At 39.4% G+C, this 14,817-nt stretch overlaps 1 protein-coding gene across 3 annotated transcripts in view; it reads right to left on the bottom strand.

The window, feature by feature from the left end:
- Positions 1 to 14,817, bottom strand: part of TDRD12 (tudor domain containing 12) — a 102,288-nt gene that overhangs the window by 44,386 nt on the left and 43,085 nt on the right. For all 3 annotated transcript variants that reach the window (XR_005126100.2, XM_054697060.1, XM_037516366.2), the window contains exons 9-14: positions 10,442 to 10,539; positions 9,520 to 9,596; positions 6,022 to 6,102; positions 4,721 to 4,781; positions 3,994 to 4,101; positions 32 to 217 (exon numbers count right to left, since the gene is read on the bottom strand). Coding sequence is in view for 2 of the 3 variants with exons in the window: in XM_054697060.1 (XP_054553035.1) it covers positions 32 to 217; positions 3,994 to 4,101; positions 4,721 to 4,781; positions 6,022 to 6,102; positions 9,520 to 9,596; positions 10,442 to 10,539 (611 nt within the window). In the remaining variant the exon portion in view is untranslated. The remainder of the gene's footprint in view (positions 1 to 31; positions 218 to 3,993; positions 4,102 to 4,720; positions 4,782 to 6,021; positions 6,103 to 9,519; positions 9,597 to 10,441; positions 10,540 to 14,817) is intronic.

Raw genomic sequence — 14,817 nt, 5'->3', positions numbered from 1 at the left:
TTGTTGTGAAACAAAATTGTCTTCAACTTACTCCGTTTCTACTTGGTAATGACTTGTAGCAGCCCTCAGTTTGTAAGATCGTAAGCAGCGGCGGAAGATACAACAAAGGGTCATTTCCACAATGAGATATGACCACCACATCGCAGCCACGTGCTATGGGAGGCCAAGAGTAAGATTCAGTGTGGCTAGGTCCTGGAAACTTGTTTCTTTGAAGAGCCTACAAAATATCAACAACAACCCAAAAAAACCATAATACGGTACAGAAAACTAACAAAAATGCTGATCTCACTGTTCACTTTACCCCAGCATTTACTTTGCTTGCTCTGGTTTTGTTTTGTTTTTTAAAGATTTATTTATTTATGCATACAAGAGCTGGGGTGTAGGTCAGAGGTGCATGGGTGAGAGGACTCACCAGAGACAGAGTGGGGAGCAGAACAGGTGGATCTACTGAAAGACACTGCTGAGGAGAGCAGCGGGCAAGACAGGAGAGGTCTGCTGTGCCATGTGGGTAACACCCTGGCCGGCGATCAAACTCATGCCACGGTGGCTGGCGATAGCTTGAAAGTGGCTGGCAATAGCTTTAGTCCTTGCACCACTAGGGAGGCCCCTCTGCATATTTTTCTAAGTAAAATCTTACAAACATTCCAACAGAATGGAGTTTTCCATATTGATATATTAGTTTCCAAAAGGGTAAACTCATCAGCACCATTAGCTCCATGAAGCCCTCGTCCCAGGTTCTGAAACCCAGCTGCAGGGTCCTATGCTGCACCTAGTGGGCAGCTGTCTCCCTAGTGTCTCTTTACCATCTGCCTCTGGTTGGTAACTCCATTTACCTTTCTCGGTTTACTTTCAATAGCTTCTTTTTTTTTTTTTTTTTTTTAAAGATTTATTATTTATTTATACAAGCACTGGGTACAGTCAGAAGTGCGGGAGGGTGAGAGAATTCACCAGAGCCAGAGCGGGGAGCAGAGCAGGCAGAAGGACCGAAGTACACTGCTGAGGGGAGCAGCGGGCGGCAGGAGAGGTCTGCGCGCCATGTGGGACCCTCCTCCGCTGGCCGGGGAGCAGCCGGGGATTGAACCGCCGCTGCAGAGGCTGCGGGCAGCTTCGCAACCCAGAGCTCAACTGCTGCACCACCGGGGAGGCCCTTTCAATAGCTTCTTGACAAAGAATTTTTTGAGACTTTGCTGCCTGAAAATGTATTCATTCTACCCTGACACGTCATTGACAGACTGAATTTACTCTTCAGGTTTTGGACTGAGTGCTTTTATAGGGTGATTGTGGAATCAGAAGTCATTCTGCTTTCTGTTCCTGCACATGGGACCAGCTGCTACTTTCTGGAAGCTTTCATGATCTCTGAATCTCTGCCTGTCAGTGGCTTCACTATAACACGTCTGCCATCTTGTTCCAAGGTTGTTCTAGGTCTGTGGTCAGTTTTCTCTTATTTCTACTAGATCTTTTTTTTTTATAATATCCAAAATCAAAAATTTAATTATTCACAAAATCAAAACTTTAATGATTCACTCAGCAAAATCACTTTTCAAATGTCTCTTTCCACACACAGTGTGTCTATCCGACAAGTACTAATAAAGAAACATCTAAGTCATATAAAATAAATAAGCTTACATTCCTGAAAATTTAGAACTTAGTATCATAAATGCAATTTCCAATGCCTAATCACTATGTTTAAAGCATTCACAACTAACAAAAAAAAAAAATAATAATTGAACAGTTTCCTGGAGTTTACTGAAACTCTTAAGTTTCATTATCTATAAGTAAATGAAATAGGAATAAAAAGTGATGTCATGATGCATTAATCACACTGTTGTTGATATGCCAGCCATAGCTAGTAAATGTGAATTCATTTGGAGTTGAATAAATGCGGTCCCACAACTGAATGTTTCTGTTAGCCTTATAGGGGAGGAAGCTAGCTCATCGTTTTAATGATTATGATTAGAAGTAAATGTTTTTAAGGTAGCACTTGTGGCCTTCATTGTTCTTGGCTATATATTAAACCTCATTTTTTTGGGGGGGGAGCCTCCCCCGGTGGCACAGGCAGTTGAGTGCCGTGCTGTGAAGCTTTCCGCAGCCTCTGTAGCGCCGGTTTGATCCCGGCTGGCTGGTGAGGGTCCCACATAGCGCAGCAGACCTCTCCTGTCGCGCCCGGTGCTCCCCTCAGCAGTGTATTTTGTCAGTCTGCCTGTTCTGTTCCCCACTCTGTCTCTGGTGAATCCTCTCACCCTCCCGTGCCTGTGGCCTGTACTCAGCTCTTGTATAAAATTAAATAAATCTTAAAAAAAATAAAATCTGTTGTAATAAACTAATTTTTCTTCCTTTGCTTTTAACCTCTGTAACAGTTGTGAAACAGTATTTCTTTAGCTCTGTATCTCCATAGAAGTTGTAATATGAGTTTACTATGATTTTTTTAATTTATTTTTTAAAATTCATTTATGTATATTTTATATCATTGTTCATTTTAAAATAATGTTTGCCTTTATTTCCACTCCTAGGTATAGAACCCCACATTCTGTTCTACTCTTCTCAAAATTTCTTCATTCTTTCTAGAAATCCCTTTTTTTCATTCCTTAGACCTCAAATTGACCCTCAATTTATCTTCCCTCCCCCCATTTCCATCTCTTTGCCTTTTTGTTCTACTTTTTGATAGTAAGCTTTTTTTACCTCACAAGTCTACTATCAGTTTTTATTTCCAGAACATTTTTAATTTCCCAGAAGCTTTATTCTGATTTTTTTTTATAGTATTATGTTATTGTTCTATATCAACACATGCACTATCTGGATACTGACTCTGAAATATTGTTTCCTGCCTACATTGTTTCATTTGGCCTTTAAAGCTTGTTTTGTTTTCGTTTTTTTGGTTAAGTGAGGGTGTTCTTCAGTTTTAAAGAATTAATGAGCCCTGGTGTCTATTCACACTGAAGAGAATACTAAAAGCTGGCAAGAGATCTGTGGGCCAAAGCTCCTTACCATGTGAGCATCACATCTCTGTAGGAAGACAGGGCAGCAAACACACATTTTTACTGGGAAAATTCCAGAACTCACTATCTAAAAGTCATTTCTCTAGAGGAAGTCAGTTTCTCCAAAAAGAGCTTCCAATCTCTCTCCTGAGAAACTGGGAGGGAAAGCCACCACCCCACCCAAATCACTCTTCCCACTGCTGTGCCAGTCATACTCCGCAGATTGGTTTTTATTTTCTAAAAGCCTGTGGAAACCCATTGTTGACTAATAGGTCATCTCACGTTCTATTCATATTTGTGGGTTTTATCTTTCTTTTAAAAGTATTTTTAGGGCCTCCCCGGTGGCGCAGCGGTTGAGCGCTGGGTTGCGAAGCTGCCCGCGGCCTCTGCGGCGCCTGTTCGATCCCCGGCTGCTCCCCGGCCACCGGAGGAGGGTCCCACATGGCGCGCAGACCTCTCCTGCCGCCCGCTGCTCCCCTCAGCAGTGTACTTCGGTCCTTCTGCCTGTTCTGCTCCCCGCTCTGGCTCTGGTGAATTCTCTCACCCTCCTGCGCTTCTGACTGTACCCAGTGCTTGTATAAACAAAAAACCAAATAAATAAATAAATAAAACATGCCTCTATTAAAAAAAAAATAAATAAAAGTATTTTTAAACTTTTTTTGGTATCAGTAAGGTAGCAGATAAACATGTATGATCAACTTACCAAGTGAAACCATGGGTCCATAAAGAAATTTGGAAATGAATGTTTGTAAGTATATTACACCTGCCTGACAACTTGTTCTTTTTCAGCTCAACTTTAGAAAGGTTATTTGAGAGAAGCACTTAAGAACTATAAAATGGTTCTGCAGCGAATTATTTACTTATAAGAAGTTAACCTGGATTTAAGAATAAATGAGAAGTAGCAAAAGCTTAAGAGAATGTCAAAAGCAAAGAAATTATACAATCTTTGAAGTGTTTATAAAGAATTCTTCTACATGAGAAAAGGTCAGCTTTCTGTCATGTTCAGGAGCAAGCTTACCTTTTTCAGGTCTGCTGAAAGTGGCGACAAGTCAATGGACAGGCAGGGCTCCACCTTGTTCCGGAGCACCATGAAGGGCTGCCATGCACCTGCCTTCAACTTCTGCAACTAAGAGGACATGAGAGATAGATGCTGATGCCTAGAGTTAGCACACAGTACCAAGAACTCCACAGAGATGAAGAAAATGAGAGTTTGATTTCAATGCAAATATGCTTAACAAAAGCATCAAACTGCCCAAATGAGAGGTATATCATGTTACCCAAATTAAAAAGGAACAATTTCTCTAAAGTGGTAACTCACTAAATAATTTCTAAAAGGAAGTCTTCCCATAAAGTTTCTCTCTAAGGGGCTTCTCTTTTAATGTCAAGTTCAGAGGAAGACAAGAGAGGGATTTAAAGAGTAAACAGTGTTGGGCCTCCCTGGTGGTGTAGGCAGTTGAGCACAGCACTGTGAAGCTATCTACAGCCTCTGTAGCACAGGTTCGATCCATGCTGGCCAGGGAAATACCCACATGGTGCAGCAGACCTCTCCTGCCTTGCCCGCTGCTCCCCTTAGCAGTGTATTTCAGTCAGACTGCCTGTTCTATTCCCCTCTTTGTCTCTGGTGAATCCTCTCATCCTCCCGCACATCTGGCCTGTATCCCAGTTCTTGTATAAATAAATAAATCTTAAAAAAAAAAAGAGTAAACAGTGCTCTTTTATCCCCCCTTTATTAGGGCTGTAAATACCTGCTGCAAATCAGAGATGTCACCAACTCTCAATGGATCAGGATTCAAAAACTGCAATAATCTGTAAAATAGTTAAAAGGACAATCTGAAGGCAAAAACATGTTTCTCTCCTCAACTGAGCTACTCTTTTAATTATTACTTGACAAGTATAATGAATTACATGTCCCAAGGCACAGCTATGAAATTACTTCTGATTTTGCTCTGCCCAGTTTACTGTGACACCAGTGCCATCCATGCCAGCCCATGCTTCCCCTACACGCACAACAGGATCCCACTATACAAACAGCACAGCCAGGATCATTTGTGCTGGATAAGGAAAAACACTGTATGTCATCACCACATCATGTCACATTTTTAAGAAACCCACTGCTTCCTTCCTTGTTTATTGCTCATTCTTAAATGACTTCAAGGTTTCCTGGAACCCACAGTGGGCTGACAGAATAACTGATGTAGTTTAATCAGTTTAATCTAAGTAAAGGGCATTTAGTCAAAGAGGAGCTAATATACAATCTTTTCATACAGACAAAAGGCAACAGACTATCTGGCTTGATTTAACAAGTTGTAATTTAATGTAATATAAGAAATGAGCAGCATGGATAATGCAAGGTCTTTTATTCCAAGGGAAAAAGCACTAGCAGGGCCAAAACTTTCAGGTTTTAGTGAAACTTCTTATAAGTGAGGTAGAAGGATGCCCCGGTTGAGGACATCAAATCTGGCACATTAACAGCAACTCTGAGATTTGTGAGCTCCAGGGGAACATAATGCAGAGTAACTTCAGTATAAGAAGATATTACAAGGCCACAGTGTGGGCCTTTAGGATGTTGTGTGGCCCAAATGGCTGCACAGTCAGCATCCTCTCCCCAATCATTCTAGGCCCCAAAGTGGATACAGCACAATCTGCCCATCTCTGAACCGTCTTAAATTCTTTGTCACTGTGATGGCTTCAAAGTAGCCAGTTGTTTGCAATGTAAGAGGCATTTTGTGTTGTATTAACAAGAATAAAATGAAATTATTAGTTAATTATAAGTTACTTCATAAAATTGCTCACTTTATTAAGAAAATTGGAAAAAGGAGATAGACAATGACTCTTTACACTGGAACAAAGACTTAACCAGAAAAATCGATCCTAATAAACATTTCATAAAAACTAATTTTAAAGCCTATAGGGAATAACTCCTGTGCATTTTTTAATGGAAATGCAGATTTGAAATTAGTAATAAAATCACATGTAAATTCTCCCTATTTATAACTTTATTACAATTATTTCAATAAAAAATTTAGGGCAAGAAACAAACTCATACTTCACACAGCCGTTCTTCTCATCATAGTCTTTCTTCTCAGCCAATCTAAACGATGTCTCACTTGGCTTCTGACATAAAGCACTAACAAAGAAAAAACATGTATTAACATATTTGAACACATTTACCATAATCCTAAAAACAGTTTTATTTTCTGGAAGAAAACTTAAGTGCCACTGAGCAACATCTTGATCTACATAAATTTCTGTGGAATCTTTTGACAGTTCTGGTGCTTGCCAAGTGGAAGTTAAGAGTACTGTATCATCCTCTCCTATGAAACTCGAGATAAAAGCACAAAAATATAGGGGAGAAAAATCAAAATGTGAAAATAAATCAAATTATGAATAGCTTCCTTCACTCTCACCCTCCTCTGTCCTGGTGTTGGCTCAGTGCTGGCCAAGAAGTAGAATCATGCAGGAGACACCAAGAACTCGGAGAGAAACTTCTGACTTGAAGCCAGACAACCCAGGAAGGGGCCCTTAACCACACAACATGGGAAAGCTCCACTGGTTTTCTTTTTTTCTCTTCTCCCCCATCCCCGGGCTGCTCCCATCATGGAGCCACAGAGCAGCGGCAATATGGTTGCCTAAAACCCCCAGAGAATGCCCCTCTCTCTGGAGGAACCGGGAAAGGGGGATCCCATGGCCTAGCAACTACATGGGGATCTCTATCTCGTTTCCTCAACAAGCAGCCCTAGTCACACAGAACGACATGGCAATTTCTATGAGAAACCAGCTATCTGGTCCCAGGAACAGACAGGAGTGCCAACAAAATGACTGATCAATCTGTGGAAAACTCTGGGGGGAAGAGAGAGTAGGTCAGAAAAGGGGGGCCCTCCTCTTCTGTTGATGACCCAATGTAAGTCCCAGGTTCATTCTAGGTTCACTATATTCAGAACAGACACAGAGTAACTTACCAAAGACTTGGGAACTGGGCTAACACTATAGTTACCACCCACAGAAAGTGAGACAGAATATGAGGTCCAAACCTAATGGAGCTGGGGCCTCCCTGGTGGCACAAGGGGTTAAGATGCAGCACAATGAAGCTATCTGCAGCCACTGTAGCACAAGTTCGATCCCCAGCCAGGGAGCTACCCACATGGTGCAGCAGACCTTTCCTATCTTGCCCACTGCTCCCCTCAGCAGTATATTTCAGTCACTCTGCCTGTTCTGCTCCCCACTCTACCTTTGGTGAATCCACTCACCCTCCGCATCTCTGATCTACACCCCAGCTCTTGCATGCATAAATAAATAAAGTTTTTAAAATAAATAAATAAATCTTTTAAAATAAACAAACAAATAAACCTAATGGAGCTGTCAACTTCCTGCTAAAACAATCAATGAACATCAACATTCTCCAGTGGATATGAACAGAAAACAGTGTCTCACACCATAGTATTAAAAATATCCAGAATACATTCCCAAATCACTTGACAGTCAAAGAACCAGAGAAATAAGATTGTCAAGAGAAAAGATAAGCAACAGATGCCTCCCCAAGTTGGCCCAGAAGGGGGAATGATCAATCAGGTACTTCAAGCAGCTATAACCATGCTCCATTAGGAAAGGAAAGCTGAGCATTCTCGAATGGAGTAAGAAAAGTTCACAGCCCAGAAATAGAGACTATGACAAAATATGAAGTAAAAATTTGAGAACTGAAAAATGTAACACATTAAGTTAAAAATTCATTGTGTGTGTTCACTAGCAGAATGGAGATGACAGAGTCAATTGACTTAAAAATAGATGAGTAAAAATTTTAATCTGAGGAACAGCAAGGAAATAAAGGTAAAAAAGATGAACAGTCTCTGGGACTTCTGGGGCAAAACTAAAAGGGCTGAAATTTGTCATTTGGATTCTCAAAAGGATAGAAGAGATTGGTATAACAAAATATTTCTAGAATAACTGAGTATTTCCCAAATTTGATGAAAAACAGAAATCTACAAAGAAACTTAGTAAACCCCAAGAATAAGAAGCATGAGAGAAAGGACACTAACCATGTAATTAGCCCCTCAGAGAAAAAGGATGTCACAGAGGAACAGAGAAAAAGATACTAGATTTTGCTTTGGAAACAATGCATATCAAAAGATAGTAGAGCAACAGTGAAATAAGCCAGAAAGAAAAAGAAAAATACTGGATAGTTTCACTTTTAGGAGGAATATAAGGGATCAGGGGTAAAAAAAGTAATTATAATAAAGTAAGTATCAAAATCAACAGGCAACTATACACCAGAGGCATTCTACAGGGGGAGTAGGATCAAATCAGGGGTGGGAAAAGCACAAGGGAATATGGTGATGGTACACAGGTGAACTGGTGGTGGGAATTTCATAGGGACTATAACTGAGATGAGAAAGCACATATTGTACAAAAATAATGAATGATGTAAAAATATATATATAAAAAAACAGCAGAGCAACAGCTTTCAAATATGGTAGTGGGGGTGGGGGCTGTCAACTTAGAATTCTATACCTAGAAAGAACTTCTTTTTCAAAATTGAAGCTGAAATGATTTTTCAGATACACAGAAAGCTGAGTTTGTCATCAGCAGACCCACAATACAAATAATGAAACAATACAGACATTAGAGAGTATCAGGTAGAACACAAATGGCACCAGGTGGGATTCTGGACCTCCATATAAAGGGAAAGGCTTTATGGCAACTACATAGATTTATGTGCAAGACACTGTTCTCCTTTTTAAAATCTCTTTAAAAGACAATTGTTCAAATACAAATGACAACAGAGGGCCTCCCCTGGTGGAGCAGCGGTTGAGCGCTGGGCTGCAAAGCTGCCCGCAGCCTCTGCAGGGCCAGTTTGATCCCTGGCCGCCGGCGAGGGTCCCACATGGCACACAGACCTCTCCTGCTGCGCCCGCAGCTCAGCAGTGTACTTCATCAGTCTGCCTGTTCTGTTTCCTGCTCTGGCTCTAGTGAATTCTCTCACCCTCCCGCGCTTCTGACTGTACCCAGTGCTTGTATTAATAAATAAATAAATCTAAAGAAAAAAAAAAAAAAAGGAAAATCTAAACCTACTACCAGTTTTTGATCACTTGTGCTGATAATCAGATGTCACAACATATTTATTATATTTTATTTTATTTTTTAAAAGATTTATTTATTTATATAAGCACTGGGTACAGTCAGAAGCGTGGGAGGGTGAGAGAATTCACCAGAGCCAGAGGGGAGAGCAGAGCAGGCAGACTAATGAAATACACTGCTGAGGGGTGCAGCGGGAGCAGGAGAGGTCTGCGCACCATGTGGGACCCTCACCTGGTGGCCGGGGAACGAACCAGCGCTGCAGAGGCTGTGAGCAGCTTTGCAACCCAGTGCTCAACTGCTGCGCTACCGGGGAGGCCCAACATTTATTTTAAATTAATATAGATTTAATCCAAATTTCTGGGATTACCCTGTTTCTGATATTGAGTATTTTCCAGCCATCAATCTTCGCGAACACTGTAAAAGATTATACTACACATAAGTCTCCAGTCCATTAGACTAGACTCAATCATACCTTGCTGCTGGTATATCTGGATCAGCATATATGGTTATGCCTCTTTTTGTTGGCCAATACACCGAAGATTCAACACACTGTAAAAAAAATTTTTTTTTTTAGAAAGAATGTGTGCTAGCAAGACATTCATGCGAAATTACATGGGAATTATTCTCATAAACATCATTCCAGACAGTTTCTAGACAGCACATATATGGAGCAACAAGGAACTAGAAAGCGGGATGCTGGTGTCACTACCTTCACAACTACAGTGAGTATCCATGACAGTCACCTGGCATTTAGGTATTTAGTACTTAAAATGTCTTCTGGTGACTTTCCTGTCTAGTCAAAGACTGGTTAGATTTAAACTTAACTATTAGCGGTCTCATAATTCTGCATTTTCATTACTTTGTTAAAAATAGAATACCCAATTTGTGGAGAGGCCACTAAGCCAAGGACAAGGGGTTGATAAGAGGGGAGGCTGGAGTTAGCTTGTTCTTTTGAAATCAAGCAAACAAGCATATTTTATTTTTTATGAATGAAACTATCACAGCCAAAAATTTCTGATAGAGGACCTCCCTGGTGGCGCAGGCAGTTCAGCGCTGCACTGTGAAGCCGTCCCTGTCTCTGCAGTGCTGGTTCAATCCTGGCTGGCCAGCGAGAATACCACACAGCACAGCAGACCTTTCCTGTCTTGCCTGCTGCTCCCCTCAGTAGTGTATTTCGTCAGTCTACCTGTTCTGTTCCCCACTCTGTCTCTGGTGAATCTTTTCACCCTCCCACACATCTGGCCTGTACCCCGGTTCTAGTATAAAAATCAATAAATCTTTAAAAAAAATATTTCTGATAGAAAACATAATTTTGATGCCTATTAACTTTAAAAGAATATCCTCAAATTAACATTATGTAAAATTTGCATTTAATGAATATTGTAAAATACAACCTTATTTATATTTTTTAAAGAGATGCACTGTTGTTTTTTTTCAGATTTCTTTTTAGGTGAATCTCTCAATGAATCCATATTACATTTTATATTTTTATCTGTAAAACAAAACAGTGATAAAAAAAAGCTTTTTTACACTTATAGGAGGAATGTAGGGGAACCAAATAAGGGATCAAGAAAAAAAATTATAATAAATTAAAAAACAAAATTAACAGGCAATTATTAATCAGAGACATTCTGCAAGGGAGGGGGGAAGAAGAGGGTTCCAAACAGGGGAGGGAAAAACACAAGGCACTATGGTGATGGTACATGTGTAAATTGGTGGTGGTTTTTTACAGAGACTACACCTGAAAGGAGAAAGCATGCAATGTAAAAAAAAAATTATATTATATACACACACAAATTTTAAAAAAGCTTTCTTAGTGTTATTAACAAAAAACAGGACAAAAAGGGACTTTAACAAAAACAAGTAAAATCCTAATATATGAAATTATTATGGACTAATACTCTATATTACATCTTATTTAAAGGGCTTAAACTTCTTGTTTCAATCCTCATTGTAAAAAATATTTTAAAAATTCCTGTTAAGGACCCAAGAGAGTATGTACCATATATTGCTAATCCCAGAAAAAGATCAAAACTCAAAATTCAGGGGCCTCCCTGGTGGTGCAAGGGGTTAAGACGCAACCTAGGAGGCAATTTGCAGCCACTGCAGCACAAGTTCAATCCCCGGCCAGGGAGCTCCCCACATGGCACAGCAGACCTCTCCTGACTCGTCCGCCACTCCCCTCAGCAGTGTATTTCAGTCATTTTGCCTGTTCTGTTTCCCACTCTGTCTCTCGTGAATCCTCTTACCCTCCACACCTCTGGCCTGTACCCCAGTTCTTGTATGCTTAAATAAATATTTAAAAAAAACACCACTCAAAATTCAAAGTATGGTTTCCCCTGAATTTATCACTTTTGCGCCATCATAAAGGTGAAACTGTAACTGGCTAACTAGGAATTAAAAAAAATTGTTCTCCCAACAAGACTACATTTTCCAAAGAGGGCTACTGCATGTCTCCCAATATACACTTTTCTCCAATAGGTTCTACATTCCTTTCCCACAACCACTGTGGACTTATGAACAATAGAAGTAGTAGTACTATTTTTTTTAAAGATTTATTTATATATTTATACAATAACCGAGGTACAGGTCAGATGCGAGGGAGGGTGAGAGGATTCACCAGAGGCAGAGTGGGGAACAGAACAGGAAGACTGATGAAATACACTACTGAGGGGAGCAGCAGGCAAGACAGGAGAGGTCTGCCATGCCATGTGAGACCCTCGCCGGCTGGCCGGCCAGGATCAAACCTGCGTTGAGAGGCTGCGGACAGTCTCACAGCGCTGCACTCAACCGCCTGTGCCACCAGGGGAGGCCCAGTAGTGTATTTGATGTCTAAAAAGCTAGGTCGCAAAACTGTCAGGTATTTATGACTTGTTCTCTTGGCTGCTCACTTTTGAAACCCAGCAGCCATGTTATAAGAAAGCCCAAACAACCACATGGAAAGCCACTAGAAGTATTTCAGACAACTGTTCCAGCCAAATGCCAGGCATGTGCTAAATAACTCTTCCCAACTGAGGCCCCAAACACCAAGGAACGAAGACAAATGCCTCTTTCTATGCCCATTGTGAATAACTGACCATAGGATCAACAAGTATTATTGTGGCAAAATAGTTATTCCACATCTATAAATTCGGTAAAGTTTGTTAGAAAGCAGTAACAACTACAACACTCAGTTTCAGTAATGGTTCAGAACTACAATTGTGCAGCCTCACTTCTTAACGCATAGTAGACACAGAAGGTATTTAAAAAACAGGCTGAATTTGAGTAAGAGGTAGCAAAATTCCAAAGCAGGGGCTTTTAAATATCATTCTCCCCTAGGTCTACATCTGACTTTCAAAAAACGACAAATGCTGTTTAGGGAGTCATATGGATAATCTAATTAGGTAATTATAATTGCATAAAAACTGAGGTGTTACTAAAAAAAAAAAAAAAAAAAAAGAAAAGAAATTCAACCCAGCAATCTTCTACAGATCTTCCTGACAGTTAAAACCTGATAAATTCACCATAATTTGAAAATGCTTTTACTACACCTAACTCAGAGAACATCTCAGCTTAGCCTAGTCTACCGTAACCGTGCTCAGAACACTTCATTAGCTTAGTTTGGGAAAGATCATATAACACAAGGCTTATTTTATAATAAAGATCTCTCACGTAATTTCTGAGTAATGTGCACTTTGGAGTTATTTACTCTTGTAATTGCATGGTTGAGAGGGCACTGCAGTTGTCAGGGATCCAAGAGAGTATGTACCACATACTACCAACCCCAAGAAAGATCAAAACTCAAAATTCAAAGTATGGTTGAATTTATCACTTTTGTGCCATTATAAAGGTGAAACTATAAGTTGAATCATTGTAAGTCAGGAATGTCTTTATAGGAAAACTTCACTCTATCACTAAGAAAAACAGAAACTGAAATGACCAGGTATACTTTTGCCAACTAAGGTAAATCACTGAAATAAGTAGGTAACACTGGAAATGTGCAATTATATTGAAAAATGGCCTAATAGTTAAAGCAATTTAGAACCTAAGTATGTATCTCAGGTGATCTCAGTTTCTGAAATTACATTATCTTTCCAGGGTGTGACGTACTAGTGGAAATTGCCAAGGGAAAGTTTCCATGCAACATGAACATTCAAAAATATATCACAAAGTCCACAAACTAGTTCAATGCCACCATAAATGGTTAAAAAAAAAAACAACAGTTTGTGTAGAGGGTGGAAATTCAAAACTGAGAAGATACAGCTAAAACAGGAGTCCGAAAAGGACTCTAAATCAATTTAAAAGATCCAAGATATAAAAGGAATAGCATTTATGAAACAGATGGGCATAAAAAGATGGATATTAAAAAGCCAATTAGAACTCTACGTAGTAAAAACTACCCATCTATTTAAAAGCTCAAAAGATACAGTAAATACTAAGCTAGAAGCAAAACGAAAAATAAAATATTTTAAAGAATTAAAGTCTCTCAGAAATCAATTCCCAAATAGAAATTTTTTTTTTTTTTTTTGGTGGGACCCTCACCGGTGGCCAGGGAACGAACCGGCGCTGCAGAGGCTGTGGGCAGCCTCTCAGCCCAGCGCTCAACCACTGCACCAGCAGGGGAGGCCCCCCAAATTAGAAAATTTTTAAAGAAATAGAAGAATAGAAATAGAAAAATGGATGACATTTGATGAAACACTGTATCTAGCAGATTCAGACTGAGAGGGAGGGGAGAAAAGTCTTTGAAAACATTAGATCTAATTTCAGTTAGAGATGAACTCTATAACTGAAAAATTCCAAGTGTTAATAAAATAAACTTTGAACCACCGACTCTTAGGCACATTGTAAAAAAATTTTGAAATATGAAGATGATAATCTAAAACGCTAGTCAAGAGAACATACTAAGTACTTACAAAAAATAACCAATAGATTAGAAGAAAATGAAGTACTATCTTCAACACTGAAACCTAGAATACTGTATCTAGTTTAACTATTACTATGTTTTAGTATATACTACCCACAGCCTGCCTAAAAGACTATTAAAACATGTGCTTGAGGAAGATGAAATATAAACTAGTACAGTAATAATCCTAGCAGTATTAATAACCAACATTTACTTAGTGTTTATTATGTATCAAAAACTATTCTAAATGCTTTATATGAGAATCCAGTAATTGAATCCTTTGTGATAAGTATTATGGAATTTACTTTATTGAAGACTATACAATTCCTGTATGGTACAATTATTCCCCCGTTTTTTCAAATGAGGAATATGAAGCACACAGATGCCAAATCACTTACCTATGTTCAGCTAATAAAGAGCAGATATGGAACTCAAACCCAAGTAGTTCAGTTCCAAAGAAAAAAACTGAATACAAAATATATACGTACAACTATACCAAGTTAAAACTAACACTCTAGATGCTAGTGAGAAGAGATGAAAGTGAAGGTTTAGAAAAGAGAAGGTTCCTGATGTGAGATGGATACTCATTAACTTGAAACTTTGTTAGAAAATTCTAAGTATGTAAAAAAGTTTAAGACTAAGAAATGCAGAAACACTTAAGGGAAAGGGTTGAGGAAAGCTTGGGAAGCTGGTTTGAGCTACAGAATGAGTTGGTTGACTGATGAGAGTATGTGGGCACTGCCAACGTTTCTCACCCTGACTAATCAAGTCATAAGCACACGTTAAAGCCATGTTATCTGTAGGACGTATGTATGTCCAACACACAGATATACCGAGAAAAAATGAGAATTTCAGAGATTCTGCTTCCAGTCAAGATGATATCACAGG

The sequence above is a fragment of the Talpa occidentalis genome, unplaced genomic scaffold (assembly GCF_014898055.3).
Source record: "Talpa occidentalis isolate TD23 unplaced genomic scaffold, MPIMG_talOcc4v2.1 talOcc4.17, whole genome shotgun sequence".
Classification (NCBI taxonomy): domain Eukaryota; kingdom Metazoa; phylum Chordata; class Mammalia; order Eulipotyphla; family Talpidae; genus Talpa; species Talpa occidentalis.
Note: the sequence above shows the minus strand (reverse complement) of the source record. Positions and strands in the feature narration are given on the sequence as shown.